This window comes from Salmo salar, chromosome ssa18 (genome assembly GCF_905237065.1).
Source record: "Salmo salar chromosome ssa18, Ssal_v3.1, whole genome shotgun sequence".
NCBI lineage: Eukaryota > Metazoa > Chordata > Actinopteri > Salmoniformes > Salmonidae > Salmo > Salmo salar.
In genome coordinates, this window is record NC_059459.1 from 69994298 (window position 1) to 70014105 (window position 19808).

The 19808-nt window shown below is 42.2% G+C and overlaps 2 protein-coding genes across 3 annotated transcripts in view; both read right to left on the reverse strand.

Annotated features, from left to right (window-relative positions):
• LOC106578032 (high affinity immunoglobulin gamma Fc receptor I-like) overlaps positions 1 to 19808 on the reverse strand; it is an 80048-nt gene that overhangs the window by 2817 nt on the left and 57423 nt on the right. The window lies entirely within an intron of this gene.
• Positions 647 to 19491, reverse strand: LOC106578038 (SLAM family member 9). 2 transcript variants are annotated; one of them, XM_014156588.2, is made up of 7 exons: positions 19224 to 19491; positions 5287 to 5586; positions 4865 to 5134; positions 3964 to 4077; positions 3322 to 3350; positions 1488 to 1559; positions 647 to 1334 (listed from the first exon to the last, which is right to left on the reverse strand). In XM_014156588.2, the coding sequence occupies exons 1-7, from the start codon at positions 19288 to 19290 to the stop codon at positions 1257 to 1259; spliced, it is 930 nt and encodes a 309-aa protein (XP_014012063.1). In that variant the 5' UTR covers positions 19291 to 19491; the 3' UTR covers positions 647 to 1256. The 2 variants fall into 2 exon arrangements, with proteins under 2 accessions (XP_014012063.1, XP_014012062.1); XM_014156587.2 differs by having other exon boundaries at positions 3322 to 3353; positions 19224 to 19490.

Genomic DNA, 19808 nt, shown 5'->3' on the forward strand with positions numbered 1-19808 from the left:
TGATTCAATCTCCTCACACAGACTGTTTTGGAAACAATGTTGATTCAACCAGTGTTTGACCAGTGGGTATGTACATCACATGTCTGTACCAAGGTGTGTTGATATTTTTGGGTGTTTTTACAGGGGTCAAAGCATCAACAAGTTGTGTCCTACACTTTCGGGAGTTGAAAAACCCCCAGCCTACCTATAGAGAGGAGCTGAACATCGTAGCTGTCAAACCAAAACCCCAGCCAACCTGTAGACAGGAGCTGAACATCGTAGCTGTCAAACCAAAACTCCTGCCTACCTATAGAGAGGAACAGAACATCGTAGCCTGATGAAGAGCATCTTCCCTGACTGACATTTCTCCCTGGTTGTACCATCTATGCTCCCCCACTCAAGCTACTGCCTACCCATACTGCCTCAATGCCTTATCATCTGAAGCTGTTGAAGCCAATCGCCCAAGAATCTGCCAGATCCCTTTGTTTTGTAAGTCACTAGGAGGTTCTTAAATGAAAGCACTATTTAAAATAAATCTATTATTATTATGTCTTAAAGAGGATAATACACAGCATTAATTCTGTTCTAATTCCTGTTTTTCTATCACTAGAAGGTAGCCTTTCTCAAATACTGCACTTTTTTTACTTTGAATCATATGATCTATGCGTTATGATTGCTACAAATAGTTATATTTATTAGGATGTTCTCTCCTTTTTCTCAATATGTAAAGATGGTATTATTGTATTAAGGTCTATTCAATATCTGATTTCACACAACAACAAAAGATAGCTTGTGAGCATATGCTGAATTGATGTGAATGTGGCCTATGTAATTTCTACAAAGCATGTCTGTGGAATGTAAAACGTTTTACTGTACAATAGACACATCTAAACTACAATACATAGAAATACAAATAACTTGTTTTCAACTCTTGTAGAGTCCAAAAGACTCTACAAGAGTCAAGATAAAAGACTTGAATTGCCATTAGTCGTTATTACACAAATATAAACAGTTAATGCAACAATAGAATGCAATAGAACCTAACAAAAAGTTATGGAACTCTGAATATCTTGAAAATAACAAGTTGTACCACACAATGATCATGAACAGACAAGGATTGGAGTTCTGAACAAGTAAGAAAATAAAAACAGAAATGTGCTGGTAGTGATGAAATGAAACATTAACATCTATGTACAGAAGGTACACATGTAGGATTCAGAGGATGCAGAGGGTTCTATATCTATAGAAGCCCAGCTTATGACCACATCCTATTCAGCTCACAGTACTTCCTGGTAGGAAGAACAGGGGGTTTCTGGCTGGCGTCCAAATGTGATCTTGTCATACAGAGTCTGCAACTAAATGTGACAGGCAACCAAGAACAAACTGTTTCAGCATTATGAAATATAGACAATTTCCAAGTAGACTACATAGTCTCCCTTTCATGCAGAGACTTTAATTTTATTTATGTTCAAAGATATCAGGTATGACCATTCATATCTCACTCTCACCGTGTTCAGTCTTGGGACAGCCAGATCATCTACGTTCTCATAGATGGACATTACCTGACTGTTTGATCTTGTCTGGAATAAAAACAGAAAAAGGTACTTAAACCAATAAACAAAATGGATGAACATTGCACAAAAACATAAAAGTACTGCCTATTTGAGCCAAAAAAATACACAGCAATCAGCAATTACAGTACAAAGTATAGTGTAATACAGTACACATACAGTTGAAGTCGGAAGTTTACATACACCTTAGCCAAATACATTTAAACTCAGTTTTTCACAATTCTTGACATTTAATCCTAGTAAAAATGCCTTGTCTTAGGTCAGTTAGGATCACCAGTTTATTTTAAGAAAGTGAAATGTCAGAATAATAGTAGAGAGAATGATTTATTTCAGCTTTTATTTCTTTCATCAAGTTCCCAAATACACTCAATTAGTATTTGGTAGCATTGCCTTTAAATTGTTTAACTTGGGTCAAATATTTCGGGTAGCCTTCCACAAGCTTCCCACAATAAGTTGGGTGAATTTTGGCTCATTCCTCCAGACAGAGCTGGTGTAACTGAGTCAGGTTTTTAAGCCTCCTTGTTCGCACACGCTTTTTCAGTTCTGCCCACAAATGTTCTATAGGATTGAGGTCAGGGCTTTGTGATGTCCACTCCAATACCTTGACTTTGTTGTCCTTAAGCTATTTTGCCACAACTTTGGAAGTATGCTTGGACCCATTTGCAACCAAGCTTTAACTTCCTGACTGATGTCTTGAGATGTTGTGTCAATTTATACACATCATTTTCCTCCCTCGTGATGCCATCTATTTTGTGAAGTGCACCAGTCCCTCCTGCAGCAAAGCACCCCCACAACATGATGCTGCCACCCCCGTGCTTCACGGTTGGGATGATGTTCTTCAGCTTGCAAGCCTCCCCCTTTTTCCTCCAAACATAATGATGGTCATTATGGCCAAAAGGTTCTATTTTTGTTTCATCAGACCAGAGGACATTTCTCCAAAAAGTACGATATTTGTCCCCATGTGCAGTTGCAAACCATAGTCTGGCTTTTTTATGGCGGTTTTGGAGCAGTGGCTTCTTCCTTGCTGAGCGGCCTTTCAGGTTATGTCGATATAGGACTCGTTTTACTGTGGATATAGATACTTTTTATACCTGTTTCCTCCAGAATCTTCAGAAGGTCCTTTGCTGTTGTTCTGGGATTGATGTGCACTTTTCGCACCAAAGTGCGTTCATCTCTCCTTCCTGAGCGGTATGACGGTTGCGTGGTCCCATGGTGTTTATACTTGCGTACTATTGTTTGTACAGATGAACGTGGTACCTTCAGGCATTTGGAAATTGCTCCCAAGGATGAACCAAACTTGTGGAGGTCTACATATTTTTTCTGAGGTCTTGGCTGATTTCTTTTGATTTTCCCATGATGTCAAGCAAAGAGGCACTGAATTTGAAGGTTGGCCTGGATATACATCCACAGGTACACCTCCAAGTGACTAAAATGATGTAAATTAGCCTATCAGAAGCTTCTTAAGCTATGACATCATTTTCTGGAATTTTCCAAGCTGTTTAAAGGTACAGTCAACTTGGTGTATGTAAACTTCTGACCCACTGGAATTGTGATACAGTGAATTATAAGTGAAATAATCTGTCTGTAAACAATTGTTGGAAAAATTACTTGTGTCATGCACAAAGTAGGTGTCCTAACCTACTTGCCAAAACTATAGTTTTGTTAACAAGGAATTTGTGGAGTGGTTGAAAAACGAGTTTTAATGACTCCAACCTAAGTGTATGTAAACTTCCGACTTCAACTGTACATAATAACGGCAATGCATACTTACATCTTTCATTCTTGTGTCGTCAGTCAGAGCTGCTATGTATGACAAGAACAAAATATCAACAAATCAGATAGATAATAGACAGGTTATCCACAAACATACCCAAGAATGTGTAAATTACACACTTATGAGGTTCCACACACTTTTTCCGAAATCCATAATATCCCCAAGGCCCACATTTTGAAGAAAAAAAATCAAATTATGCTTGTGCCTGTAATGGTTTTCTTTAGAGAAGTAGAGGAGTCAGGCGCAGGACACAGGGATAAATGTAAACAAACGTGTTTACTCAAAATATCAACAAATCTTCTCATAGAAAAATACATAGTTCGGAGAAACACCTCCAACCACACAAAACAGGAAACAATCACCGACAAGACAAACAGGAAATGCAGAGGTTTAAATAATGAACATAATTAGGGAAATCAAAAACAGGTGTACACAATAAAGACAAAACCAAACGAACAGTGAAACATCGATCGGTGGCAACTAGTAAGCCGGTGACGTCGACCGCCGAACGCCGCCCGAAAAAGGAGAGGGGTCGACTTCGGCGAGAGTTGTGACAATACCACATAATCATCCTAAGAATACTTCCAGAGCCTAAAATGTAACTTTAAGTATAGATGAGGCAACATATGCTGTACATACCCGTGTTACAGCGCCCCCTGCAGTAATACACTGCCACAGCTACAATCAACACCACTGCGCCGCCTACTGGGACCACGATGTAGATCCTACACCACTTCATCCATGTATCATACTCTATAACACAAACGTGATTAGACTGGTGTTTCTTAAACCTGGTCATGGAGACCCAAAGGGATACACATTTTATTTCTTGCCCTAGACATGATTCCACTAATCAACTCATCATCATACCTTAGTGGAATCACTTGTGTAGTATTAGGGCAACAACTAAAATGTGCACCCCTTTGGGTCCCCAGGACCAGGATTAAGAAACACTGAAGTGGTTCCCAACTCCAGTCCTTTAGTACACCCAACAGCACACATTTTCTGTTGGAGCCCCGGACAAAAAAACCCCTGAATGAACTCATTGAGGGCCTGATGATTAATGACAAGTAGAATCAGGTGTGCTTGTCACCGGGGCTACAATACAAATGTGTACTGTTGGGGGTACTGGAGGACTGGAGCTGGGAACCACTGGATTAGACTATGCAATACGCTAAAGCCTACAGAGTTCCATATTACATCTACCCAATGTCATCACATGTATTACATAATACTGTATATTATATGTACCCAATGTCATCACATGTACTACATAATACTGTGTATTATTTCTATCCAATGTCATCACATATATTACATAATACTGTATATTACATCGACCCAATGTCATCACATATATTACATAATACTGTATATTATATCTACCCAATGTCATCACATATATTACATGATACTGTATATTATATCTACTCAATGTCATCACATATACTACATAATACTGTATATTATATTTCACAACATAAGCATAGAAGCACACTATATGAAAAGTGTATGGTGGATTGTTATCATATCTAGTTACCTGGGGTGGTTGTGTCATTACTACACTTTACAGTTGCCGAGGAAGATTTCTCACTGACTGGGTTGGAGCCGTTGCAGGTTACACTGATGTCTCCGTCTGCTGGTGACAGAGAGAAGTGTATCTGCTGGTCGTCCCTGTACGTCTCATTCCCTCTCTCCCAGGTGTAGGAGAGGTTGGAGCCGACTGACACGTTGCACAGCAGCCACACTGAACAGGACTGGTTGGCCAATAGCTTGATCTCCTTCTGGATCTCCACCTTGGATATAGGCTCTGAGATAGAGAGAGAGAGCAAGAGCGAGAGAGAGCGAAACAGAGAGAGAAAATGAGAGAGAGAGAAGGAGAGATAATTATTCTAAATGGACCATACCTTCCGGAGAAAGACAATACAAGATAAAACGATGGAATAACACAAAGCAGCCTACCATGGACTTGAAGATGTATGGTCTTGGTTGGAATCTGGCGTCCTTTGTTTGACGCGGCAGAAATTAGAAATTCCCCTGAGTCTTGCAGTGTCAGTTCTTGGATTGTTAAACTGAAGTTACTGTCGTTCATCTCTAGCCTCCCCTTAAACTGTGATCTTGGTAAGGAAACGTTCCCATCAAATTCTGCAATGACCATTTTTCTATACTTCCACTCCATTGACTTGATACATTCCCGTTCTAAGCCTGAGGGCAGCTCCACAGAGTCCCCCACTGCTTTGTTGAACAGAGAAATACCCACACCTGAAACACACAAGTACACAACATGACATTCTGACATTGATCAATGGTTACACTTTACACTACAGGGCTCTTATTACTGTGTAATTATTGTTAATGAAAGTACAGTGTAGAAAGTATTGTAATTACTCATGATAGACTGTACACAGTGTACCTACAGTGTGCCTACACAAATAATGACACAATAATTTACTGCAATGTAAAGTCTTACCCCATCAATGAATAGGTAATAATGGATTTAATTTAAATAGCACTTTCCAAGTTTATATATACTGTATGACACTTTACATCTCTGCATTTAACATATCTTTACATATTTGAGTGTGTGGGTCTACTTTACTTTATTAAAGTCCACTCCTCCCCCACATTCAGCAGAACAGGATGAGATTACAGGAAAAGAGAAGTGGGGGTGGATCTTTATCAATAAATGCTCCTCTGCTCACGTCTAAGTACAAATCATCTATGTGAAAATGCAAACACCACATGTAAGAGACTTTGGATCCTTGAAAGTGCTATAGAAATACCATGTATTACTATTATTATTATTAATGTTATTATTAATTTTACTATTATTATTTTTAATATTACTTGTTTTTATTATTATTATTACATAATCTGTTTACTGTGTAATTATGCACCAGAAATGCATCATACTGTCACACCAAGATCTGTTTCACCTGTCTTTGTGCTTGTCTCCACCCCCCTCCAGTTGTCACCCATCTTCCCCACTATCTCCAGAGTATTTATACCTGTGTTCTCTGTTTGTCTGTTGCCAGTACGTTTTGACTTGTCAGGTCTTACCAGCGTGCTTTCCTGTCTTCCTGTTTCTCAAGTTCTGTTTCCTAGTTTTCCCGGTTCTGACATTTCTGCCTACCCTGACCCCGAGCCTGCCTGCCGTCCTGTACCTGCCTGACTCTGACCTGATCCCGAACCCCTGCCTGTTGTCATGACTTTCCCTCCTGGGTGAGGATCAGAGAGATCCCCCTCCCCCACTAGAGAGGAAGGGGGGGAAGTTGGGGGAGTTGGCCAGTTTTATGACTGTTACGTGTTACGTTTTTCTTGTTCCCCATTTTCCCCTGTTAGTGTGTTTGTCTTGGGCATTACAGGTATACCGAGTTGCGGCTAACGATGGTGGGCGTGGCTGTAGCTGATTACAGAGAGGATATCTGTTTGCCGTGTGAGAAGAGAAGGAGAGAGAGATGGGGAGAGAGAGGACACTTGTTTTTTTTTGTTTGATTATTTGTGTTAATTTCTTTGTTTCAGCCTGTCCTCCTGAGGCGCTCCACCCTACCTAGGTCCTGGAGAAGGGAAAAGGTAGATCTGCCCATGGGTGTACATTCTCACGTAGATAACCCATTGTTTTATACACTAGGTTAGCCGGGCGGGTGTCACCCTTGTATTTTTCTTGGAACCAGGTAGGACAGTGGGTTAGGGCTTAGAGTGTGTTAGGAAGGATTTTGTTTATTTTCATTACTTGGACCCCGATCCCAAACATTTCCCTTCTCTTACCTTCCCTTGTTGTGGTTGTTTTGTTTCTTATTGATTATTTATGGGTGTTTTATATTATTTATTTATTTAACTAATTCACTAAACATCCCCTGAGGGTTAAAATTGAGTTCTGGTTGTGGTCTGATTTATTTATCGCTCATTGCACCCCACATTTCTTCCCCTTTCATCTGTATTACCTGGTGTGTTTAGGCCCAGGCATTTACGTCTCCTCCTCAGACGAGCTACACCCGAGGGGAGAACGTAATAATGACTGTCACAAATACCTTACAGGAACTCTCTCTCACTACGCAGAAATGGAAGTAAAAAATCCCTTTATTGCAACAGAGAGAAATGTTGCAGTACTGTAACATCAAAAGGTTGGACATTGAAACGATATTTCTAACGTAAATAATGTGGGAAATAGTTGGTGGTACTTAAAATAACATCAAATTGATCAGAATTACAGTGTAGACATCATTAATGTTGTAAATGACTATTGTAGCTGTGTCTGCATCTGGGTCAATATCCTGAGTCGTGATAGATTTTACTGCACGGTCAGAACTAGAAGCACAAGCATTTCGCTACACTCACATTAACATCTGCTAAACATGTGTATGTGACCAATAAAATTTGATTTGATTTGAAACCGCAGATTTTTTACGGAATATCTACATAGGTATACAGAGGCCAATTATCAGCAACCATCACGCCTGTGTTCCAATGGCACATTGTGTTAGCTAATTCAAGTTTATCATTTAAAAGGCTAATTGATCATTAGAAAACCCTTTTGCAATTATGTCAGAAAAGCTGAAAATGGTTGTTTGGATTAAAGAAGCAATAAGACTGGCTTTCTTTAGACTAGTTGTGTATTTGAAGCATCAGCATTTGTGAGTTCGATTACAGGCTCAAAATGGCCAGAAACAAATAACTTTCTTCTGACACCCAACAGTCTATTTTTGTCTGAGAAATGTAGGCTATTCCATGCGAGGAAATTGCCAAGAAACTGAAGATCTCGTACAGCGCTGTATACTACTCCCTTCACAGAACAGCGCAAACTGGCTCAAACCAGAATAGAAAGAGGAGTGGGAGGCCCCGGTGCACAACTGAGCAATAGGACTGGTGTTCTGCGGGTACTATTTAATAAAGCTGCCAAGTTGAGGACTTGTGAGGCGTCTGTTTCTCAAACTAGACACTCAAATGTACTTGTCCTCTGCTCAGTTGTGCACTGGGGCTTCCCACTTCTCTTTCTAATCTTCTTAGTGCCAGTTTGTGCTGTTCTGTGAAGGGAGTAGTGCACAGCGTAGTGCACACGAGATCTTCAGTGATGGTTGCTGATAATGGTACTTTGTACGCCTATGTAGATATTTCATTAAACATCTGCTGTTTCCAGCTACAATAGTCATTTACAACATTAAATCAAATCATCAAATTTATTTTTATATAGCCCTTCGTACATCAGCTGATATCTCAAAGTGCTGTACAGAAACCCAGCCTAAAACCCCAAACAGCAAGCAAAGCATGTGAAAGAAGCACGGTGGCTAGGAAAAACTCCCTAGGAAAAACTCCCTAGAAAGGCCAAAAACCTAGGAAGAAACCTAGAGAGGAACCAGGCTATGAGGGGTGGCCAGTCCTCTTCTGGCTGTGCAGGGTGGATATTATAACAGAACATGGTCAAGATGTTAAAATGTTCATAAATGACCAGCATGGTCAAATAATAATAATCATAGTAGTTGTCGAGGGTGCAACAAGCACGTCCGGTGAACAGGTCAGGGTTCCATAGCCGCAGGCAGAACAGTTGAAGCTGGAGCAGCAGCACGGCCAGGTGGACTGGGGACAGCAAGGAGTCATCATACCAGGTAGTCCTGAGGCATGGTCCTAGGGCTCAGGTCCTCCGAGAGAAAGACAGAAAGAGAGAAAGAGAGAATTAGAGAGAGCATATTTAAATTCACACAGGACACCGGATAAGACAAGAGAAATACTCCAGATGTAACAGACTGACCCTAGCCCCCGACACATAAACTACTGCAGCATAAATACTGGAGGCTGAGACAGGAGGGATCAGAAGACACTGTGGCCCCATCCGATGATACCCCCGGACAGGGCCAAACAGGCAGGATATAACCCCACCCACTTTGCCAAAGCACAGCCCCCACACCACTAGAGGGATTCTCCAACCACCAACTTACCGTCCTAAGACAAGGCCGAGTATAGCCCACAACGATCTCCGCCATGGCACAACCCAAGGGGGGGCGCCAACCCAGACAGGAAGACCACGTCAGTGACTCAACCCACTCAAGTGACGCACCCCTCCCATGGACGGCATGGAAGAACACCAGTAAGCCAGTGACTCAGCGCCTGTAAAAGGGTTAGAGGCAGAGAATCCCAGTGGAAAGAGGGGAACCGGCAAGGCAGAGACAGCAAGGGCGGTTCGTTGCTCCAGCCTTTCCGTTCACCTTCACACTCCTGGGCCAGACTATACTTAACCTCTATGGGCTAGGTGGGACGCTTGCGTCCCACCTACGTAACAGCCACTGGCAGCCTGTGGCGCGATTTTCAAAACCTTAAAAATCCTATTACTTCAATTTCTCAAACATATGACTATTTTACAGCTATTTAAAGACAAGACTCTCGTTAATCTAACCACACTGTCCGATTTCAAAAAGGCTTTACAACGAAAGCAAAACATTAGATTATGTCAGCAGAGTACCAAGCCAGAAATAATCAGACACCCATTTTTCAAGCCAGCATATAATGTCACCAAAACCCAGAAGACAGCTAAATGCAGCACTCACCTTTGATGATCTTCATCAGATGACAACCCTAGGACATTATGTTATACAATACATGCATGTTTTGTTCAATCAAGTTCATATTTATATCAAAAACCAGCTTTTTACATTAGCATGTGACGTTCAGAACTAGCATACCCCCGCAAACTTCCGGGGAATTCGCTAACATTTTACTAAATTACTCACGATAAACGTTCACAAAAAGCATAACAATTATTTTAAGAATTATAGATACAGACCTCCTCTATGCACTCGATATGTCCGATTTTAAAATAGCGTTTTGGTGAAAGCACATTTTGCAATATTCTAAGTACATAGCCCAGGCATCACGGGCTCGCTATTTAGACACCCGGCAAGTTTAGCACTCACCATAATCATATTTACTATTATAAAAGTTTGATTACCTTTTGTTGTCTTCGTCAGAATGCACACCCAGGACTGCTACTTCAATAACAAATGTTGGTTTGGTCCAAAATAATCCATCGTTATATCCGAATAGCGGCGTTTTGTTAGTGCGTTCCAGACACTATCCGAAATAGTAAAGAAGTGTCGCGCGCATGGCGCAATTCGTGACAATAAAATTCTAAATATTCCGTTACCGTACTTCGAAGCATGTCAACCGCTGTTTAAAATCAATTTTTACGCCATTTTTCTCGTAGAAAAGCGATAATATTCCGACAGGGAATCTCCTTTTCGGCAAACAGAGGAAAAAAATCCCAAAGGCGGGGGCGGTCGGGTCACGCGCCTAAGCCCAGTGTCCCTTGATCGGCCACTTGAGAAAGGCGATAATGTGTTTCAGCCTGGGGCTGGAATGACGACATTCTGTTTTTTCCCGGGCTCTGAGCGCCTATGGACGACGTGGGAAGTGTCACGTTAGAGCAGAGATCCTTAGTAAATGATAGAGATGGAAAAGAAGTTCAAGAAATGGTCAGACAGGCCACTTCCTGTAAAGGAATCTCTCAGGTTTTGACCTGCCATTTGAGTTCTGTTATACTCACAGACACCATTCAAACAGTTTTAGAAAATGTAGGGTGTTTTCTATCCATATGTAACAAGTATATGCATATTCTAGTTACTGGGTAGGAGTGGTAACCAGATTAAATCGGGTATGTTTTTTATCAAGCCGTGTCAATACTGCCCCCTAGCCCTAGCAGGTTAATCATAGGACCTACTGAAGAGATAAGTCTTCAGTAAAGACTTAAAGGTTGAGACTGAGTCTGCGTCTCTCACATTGGTAGGCAGACCATTCCATAAAAATTGAGCTCTATAGGAGAAAGCCCTACCTCCAGCCGTTTTCTTAGAAATTCTAGGGACAATTAGGAGGCCTGCGTCTTGTGACCGTAGCGTACGTGTAGGTATGTACGGCAGGACCAAATCGGAAAGATAGGTAGGAGCAAGCCCATGTAATGCTTTGTAGGTTAGCAGTAAAACCTTGAAATCAGCCCTTGCCAATTTTTTGGTTCTAGTCAGGATTCTAGCAGCCGTATTTAGCACTAACTGAAGTTTATTTAGTGCTTTATCCGGGTAGCCGGAAAGTAGAGCATTGCAGTAGTCCAGCCTAGAAGTAACAAAAGCATGGATTAATTTTTCTGCGTCATTTTTGGACAGAAAATTTCTGATTTTTGCAATGTTACGTAGATGGAAAAAAGCTGTCCTTGAAACAGTCTTGATATGTTCTTCAAAAGAGAGATCAGGGTCCAGAGTAACGCCGAGGTCCTTCACAGTTTTATTTGAGATGACTGTACAACCATCCAGATTAATTGTCAGATTCAACAGAAGATCTCTTTGTTTCTTGGGACCTAGAACAAACATCTCTGTTTTGTCCGAGTTTAAAAGTAGAAAGTTTGCAGCCATCCACTTCTTTATGTCTGAAACACAGGCTTCTAGCGAGGGCAATTTTGGGGCTTCACCATGTTTCATTGAAATGTACAGCTGTGTGTCGTCCGCATAGCAGTGAAATTTAACATTATGTTTTCGAATGACATCCCCAAGAGGTAAAATATATAGTGAAAACAATAGTGGTCCTAAAACGGAACCTTGAAGAACACCGAAATGTACAATTGATTTGTCAGAGGACAAACCATTCACAGAGACAAACTGATATCTTTCCGACAGATAAGATCTAAACCAGGCCAGAACTTGTCCATGTAGACCAATTTGGGTTTCCAATCTCTCCAAAAGAATGTGGTGATCGATGGTATCAAAAGCGGCACTAAGATCTAGGAGCACGAGGACAGATGCAGAGCCTCGGTCTGACGTCATTAAAAGGTAATTTACCACCTTCACAAGTGCAGTCTCAGTGCTATGATGGGGTCTAAAACCAGACTGAAGCGTTTCGTATACATTGTTTGTCTTCAGGAAGGCAGTGAGTTGCTGTGCAACAGCTTTTTCTAAAATTTTTGAGAGGAATGGAAGATTCGATATAGGCCGAAAGTTTTTTATAATTTCTGGATCAAGATTCGGCTTTTTCAAGAGAGGCTTTATTACTGCCACTTTTAGTGAGCTTGGTACACATCCGGTGGATAGAGAGACGTTTATTATGTTCAACATAGGAGGGCCAAGCACAGGAAGCAGCTCTTTCAGTAGTTTAGTTGGAATAGGGTCCAGTATGCAGCTTGAGGGTTTGGAGGCCATGATTATTTTCATCATTGTGTCAAGAGATATAGTACTAAAACACTTTAGTATCTCCCTTGATCCTAGGTCCTGGCAGAGTTGTGTAGACTCAGGACAATGGAGCTTTGGAGGAATACCCAGATTTAAAGAGGAGTCTGTAATTTGCTTTCTAATGATCATGATCTTTTCCTCAAAGAAGTTCATAAATGTATTACTGCTGAAGTGAAAGCCATCCTCCATTTGCGAAGGCTGCTTTTTAGTTAGCTTGCGACAGTATCAAAAAGAAATTTCGGATTGTTCTTATTTTCCTCAATTAAGTTGGAAAAATAGGATGATCGAGCAGCAGTGAGGGCTCTTCGATACTGCACGGTACTGTCTTTCCAAGCTAGTCGGAAGACTTCCAGTTTGGTGTGGCGCCATTTCCGTTCCAATTTTCTGGAAGCTTGCTTCAGAGCTCGTGTATTTTCTGTATACCAGGGAGCTAGTTTCTTATGACAGATGTTTTTAATTTTTAGGGGTGCAACTGCATCTAGGGTATTGCGCAAGGTTAAATTGAGTTCCTCGGTTAGGTGGTTAACTGATTTTTGTCCTCTGACGTCCTTGGGTAGGCAGAGGCAGTCTGGAAGGGCATCAAGGAATCTTTGGGTTGTCTGAGAATTTATAGCACGACTTTTAATGCTCCTTGGTTGGGGTCTGAGAAGATTATTTGTTGCAATTGCAAACATAATGAAATGGTGGTCCGATAGTCCAGGATTATGAGGAAAAACATTAAGATCCACAACATTTATTCCATGGGACAAAACTAGGTCCAGAGTATGACTGTGGCAGTGAGTAGGTCCAGAGACGATGATGGCTCCGAAAGCCTTTTGGAGTGGGTCTGTGGACTTTTCCATGTGAATGTTAAAGTCACCAAAAATTAGAATATTATCTGCTATGACTACAAGATCCGATAGGAATTCAGGGAACTCAGTGAGGAACACTGCATATGGCCCAGGAGGCCTGTAAACAGTAGCTATAAAAAGTGAGTGAGTAGGCTGCATAGATTTCATGACTAGAAGCTCAAAAGACGAAAACGTCATTTTTTTTTTGGTAAATTGAAATTTGCTATCGTAAATGTTAGCAACACCTCCGCCTTTGCCGGATGCACGGGGGGTATGGTCACTAGTGTAACCAGGGGGTGAGGCCTCATTTAACACAGTAAATTCATCAGGCTTAAGCCATGTTTCAGTCAGGCCAATCACATCAAGATTATTATCAGTGATTAGTTCATTGACTATAACTGCCTTGGAAGTGAGGGATCTAACATTAAGTAACCCAATTTTGAGATGTGAGGTATCACAATCTCTTTCAATAATGGCAGGAATGGAGGAGGTCTTTATACTAGTGAGATTGCTAAAGCGAACACCGCCATTTTTAATTTTGCCCAACCTAGATCGAGGCACAGACACGGTCTCAATGGGGAAAGCTGAGCTGACTACGCTGACTGTGCTAGTGGCAGACTCCACTAAGCTGGCAGGCTGGCTAACAGCCTGCTGCCTGGCCTGCACCCTATTTCATTGTGGAGCTAGAGGAGTTAGAGCCCTGTCTATGTTCGTAGATAAGATGAGAGCACCCCTCCAGCTAGGATGGAGTCCGTCACTCCTCAACAGGCCAGGCTTGGTCCTGTTTGTGGGTGAGTCCCAGAAAGAGGGCCAATTATCTACAAATTCTATCTTTTGGGAGGGGCAGAAAACAGTTTTCAACCAGCGATTGAGTTGTGAGACTCTGCTGTAGAGCTCATCACTCCCCCTAACTGGGAGGGGGCCAGAGACAATTAATCGATGCCGACACATCTTTCTAGCTGATTTACACGCTGAAGCTATGTTGCGCTTGGTGACCTCTGACTGTTTCATCCTAACATCGTTGGTGCCGACGTGGATAACAATATCTCTATACTCTCTACACTCGCCAGTTTTAGCTTTAGCCAGCACCGTCTTTAGATTAGCCTTAACGTCGGTAGCCCTGCCCCCTGGTAAGCAGTGTATGATCGCTGGATGATTAGTTTTAAGTCTAATACTGCGGGTAATGGAGTCGCCAATGACTAGGGTTTTCAATTTGTCAGAGCTAATGGTGGGAGCCGTCGGCGTCTCAGACCCCACAATGGGAGGAGTAGAGACCAGAGAAGTCTCGGCCTCCGACTCCGACTCGCTTAATGGGGAGAACCGGTTGAAAGTTTCTGTCGGCTGAATAAGCGACACCGGTTGAGCATTCCTACAGCGTTTCCCTCCAGAAGCCATGAGAAAGATGTCCGGCTGCGGGGACCGTGCGAGGGGGTTTATACTAACGTTACTATCTGTACTTACTGGTGGCACAGACGCTGTTTCATCCTTTCCTACACTGAAATTACCCTTGCCTAACGATCGCGTCTGAAGCTGGGCTTGCAGCACATTAACAATGTCTACACTGTATTTCTGATCAATTTGATGTTATTTTAATGTACAAAAAATTTGTTTTTCTTTCAAAAACTAGGACATTTCTAAGTGACCCCAAACTTTTGAACGGTAGTGCATATCTTTAGAGTTTAGTCAGTAACTCGTTCAATAACTTTTCCTGTGGTGTCCCAAGATTACTAATGAGTTAATTGTTACATGATTCATTTAATGGTCCCGTGTGGCTCAGTTGGTAGAGCATGGTGTTTGCAACGCCAGGGTTGTGGGTTCGATTCCCACGGGGGACCAGTACCGGGAAAAAAATGTATGAAATGTATGCATTCACTACTGTAAGTCGTTCTGGATAAGAGCGTCTGCTAAATGACTAAAATGTAAAATTTAATCATTTTAATAATTAAACACAGTTAAGTGATTTGATAAAATAACAGTCGAACATTAATGATAGCAACGTTACGACACTGTCCTCGACCTGCCCCGTGTGCACAGTAAATCATCTGAGAACTGTACTATCCGCCTCCTGTGTCAATCTGGGTCAATATACTGAGCCGTGATAAATACACTGCATGGGCAACATAATAAATTCATGGTAGTCTACTATTAGTCATATTATTAACCTTTAAACAATGTCTTTCATTAAGTAAGAATAAAATAATAGAATGATACAGTTACAACAAAGCAAACTTTAATATGTAGAACATAACAGCAGTTGTTCTTGTCCTGCAGTGTAATTTACTATGCAAGAGTTATTTGGTCACATTTTATTTGGATAGTCCCATATACAGTGCATTCAGAAAGTATTCAGACCCCTTGACGTTTTCCAAATCGTATTATGTTACAACCTTATTCTAAAATGGATTAAATTGTTTTTTCCCTCATCAATCTATACACAATACCCCATAAATACAAAGAAAAAACAGGTTTTTATAAATGTGTGCAAATGTATAAAAAATACAAAACTGAAATATAATATTTACATAAGCATTCAGACCCTATACTCCAGGCCTGGGCAATTCCAGTCCTCGGGGGCCTGATTGGTGTCACACGTTTCCCCCATCCCTAGCAAACACAGCTGATTTAAACTACACTGCTCAAAAAAATAAAGGGAACACTTAAACAACACAATGTAACTCCAAGTCAATCACACTTCTGTGAAATCAAACTGTCCACTTAGGAAGCCACACTGATTGACAATACATTTCACATGCTGTTGTGGAAATGGAATAGACAACAGGTGGAAATTACAGGCAATTAGCAAGACACCCCCAATAAAGGAGTGGTTCTGCAGGTGGGGACCACAGACCACTTCTCAATTCCTATGCTTCCTGGCTGATGTTTTGGTCACTTTTGTATGCTGGCGGTGCTTTCACTCTAGTGGTAGCATGAGACGGAGTCTACAACCCACACAAGTGGCTCAGGTAGTGCAGCTCATCCAGGATGGCACATCAATGCGATCTGTGGCAAGAAGGTTTGCTGTGTCTGTCAGCGTAGTGTCCAGAGCATGGAGGCGCTACCAGGTGACAGGCCAGTACATCAGGAGACGTGGAGGAGGCCGTAGGAGGACAACAACCCAGCAGCAGGACCGCTACCTCAGCCTTTGTGCAAGGAGGAACAGGAGAAGCACTGCCAGAGCCCTGCAAAATGACCTCCAGCAGGCCACAAATGTGCATGTGTCTGCTCAAACGGTCAGAAACAGACTCCATGAGGGTGGTATGAGGGCCCGACGAACACAGGTGGGGGTTGTGCTTACAGCCCAACACCGTGCAGGACGTTTGGCATTTGCCAGAGAACACCAAGATTGGCAAATTCGCCACTGGTGCCCTGTGCTCTTCACAGATGAAAGCATGTTCACACTGAGCACGTGACAGACGTGACAGAGTCTGGAGACGCCGTGGAGAACGTTCTGCTGCCTGCAACATTCTCCAGCATGACCGGTTTGGCGGTGGGTCGGTCATGGTGTGGGGTGGCATTTCTTTGGGGGGCCGCACAGCCCTCCATGTGCTCGCCAGAGGTAGCCTGACTGCCATTAGGTACCGAGATGAGATCCTCAGACCCCTTGTGAGACCATATGCTGGTGCGGTTGGCCCTGGGTTCCTCCTAATGCAAGACAATGCAAGACCTCATGTGGCTGGAGTGTGTCAGCAGTTCCTGCAAGAGGAAGGCATTGATGCTATGGACTGGCCCGCCCATTCCCCAGACCTGAATCCAATTGAGCACATCTGGGACATCATGTCTCGCTCCATCCACCAACGCCACGTTGCACCACAGACTGTCCAGGATTTGGCGGATGCTTTAGTCCAGGTCTGGGAGGAGATCCCTCAGGAGACCATCCGCTACCTCATCAGGAGCATGCCCAGGCGTTGTAGGGAGGTCATACAGGCACGTGGATGCAACACACACTACTGAGCCTCATTTTGACTTGTTTTAAGGACATTACATCACAGTTGGATCAGCCTGTAGTGTGGTTTTCCACTTTAATTTTGAGTGTGACTCCAAATCCAGACCTCCATGGGTTGATAAATTGGATTTCCATTGATTATTTTTGTGTGATTTTGTTGTCAGCACATTCAACTATGTAAAGATAAAAGTATTTAATAAGATTATTTATTTCATTCAGATCTAGGATGTGTTGTTTAAGTGTTCCCTTTACTTTTTTGAGCAGTATATTTGCATTTAAAACTGAAGATCATGATTAGTTGATTATTGGAGTCAGGTGTGTTAGCTGGGGCAAAACTGTGACACCAATCAGGCCCCCGTGGACTGGAGTTGCCACAGGCCTGCTTTACTCAGTACTTTGTTGAAGCACCTTTGGCAGCGATTACAGCATCAAGTCTTCTTGGGTTTGACGCTACAAGATTGGCACACCTGTACTTGTGCTTTTTCTCCCATTCTTCTCTGCAGATCCTCTCAAGCTCTGTCACGTTGGATGGGGAGCGTCACTGCACAGCTATTTTCAGGTCTCTCCAGAGATGTTCGATCAGGTTGAAGTCCGAGCTCTGGCTGGCCAATCAAGGACATTCAGAGACTTGTCCCAAAGCCACTCCTGTGTTGTCTTGGCTGTGTGCTTAGGGTCGTTGTCCTGTCAGAAGGCAAACCTTTGCCCCAGTCTGAGGTCCTGAGCGCTCTGGAGAAGGTTTTCATGAAGGATCTCTTTGTACTTTGCTCTGTTCATCTTTCCCTGATCCTGACTAGTCTCTCAGTCCCTTTCACTGAAAAACATCCACACAGCATGATGCTGCCATCACCATGCTGCACCGTAGGGATGGTGCCAGGGTTCTTCCAGATGTAACGGTTGGAATTCAGACCAAAGAGTTCAATCTTGGTTTCATCAGACCAGAGAATCTTGTTTCTCATGATCTGAGAGTCCTTTAGGTGTTTTTTGGCAAACTCCAAGGCCTGATTGGTGGAGTGCTGCAGAGATGGTTGTCCTGGAAGTTTCTCCCATCTCCACAGAGGAACTCTGGAGCTACGTCAGAGTGACCATCGGGTTCTTGGTCTCCTCCATGACCAAGGCCCTTCTCCCCTGATTGCTCAGTTTGGCCGGGCGGCTAGCTCTAGAAAGAGTTTTTGTGGTTCCAAACTTCTTCAATTGAAAAATGATGGACCTTCAATGCTGTAGACATTTTTTGGTACCATTCCTAGATCTGTGCCTCGGACAATTCCTTCAACCTCATGACTTGGTTTTTGCTCTGACATGCACTGTCAACTGTGGGACCTTATATAGACAGGTGTGTGCCTTTCCAAATCATGCCCAATCAATTGAATTTACCACAGGTGGACTCCAATCAAGTTGTTAAAAACATCTCAAGGATGATCAATGGAAACAGGATGCACCTGAGCTGAATTTCGAGTCTCTTAGCAAAGGGTCTGAATACTTATGTAAGTAAGGAATCATTTTTATTTTAAATCATTTTTCAAGAAATTGTAAAAACCTGTTTTCGCATTGTCATTATGGGGTATTGTGTGTAGATTGATGAGAATGTGGATTTATTTATTCCATTTTAGAATAATTCTGTAACTTAAGAAAATTGGGAAAAGGGAAGGGGTTTGAATACTTTCTGAATGCACTGTAGATGATCTACAGATGGTCATACTATCAACAAACTATCAGTTGATAAGCAACTGATTGCTAAGGTTAAGTTAAGGTTAAGTTTAGAATAATGGTTGGGGTAAAGGTTAAGTTTAGGATAAGGGTTAAAGTTAGAGTTAAAAACCAAGGAAGTTAACCATTTAACTATTATTCCTAACTTTATCATGCAAGCAAGCAAATGTAATTGATACAAAACAGGAGCAGCAGAAAGTAAAGATTCCATACAATACTAACCATAGTGGAGTATAGAGAGTAGGAGTATTCCCTGTTTGGAGAAGGAGGAGAGGGTACCACCAGACATCTCTGGCAGGCGTTGTATGTTTGTTTCCTCTGGCTGAACGTCCTACCTATCTCTAAGTGACTGACTGGTAGCTAGCTAGACTCGTGAAAACACACAGAGAAGAGAGAGAGAGAGTAAAGAAGATGGAGAAGAGATTTCCTTTGGTGAGGTCTGCTGTTCTAGAATAGACTCGCTGTATGTTAGTTAAAAAGGAAGTCACACTCTGTAGGCGTTTTCTGAAAATACCCCTTCACTCAGCTTGAGAGTTAGACCATGAGAAGTGGGTGTGTTTGGGGTCTGTTACTGTACAGATCAGACTTATGGTATTGTGCATTTTTCAGTACACATGTGGCAATTATTTATTTCAGAAGGAGCCAGCAAAACTAGTTATGTGCTTTGGGTCATTTGACACTATTAGACATGCACGGCTGGTTATTCTTGTAACTGTTACGGCCAACTATTTACTGTTACTATGGTTACACTTCTTGAGTCTTTTCCAGAACAGGGGTGTCCCTTTCAGAATAGTTAGCAGGATGACA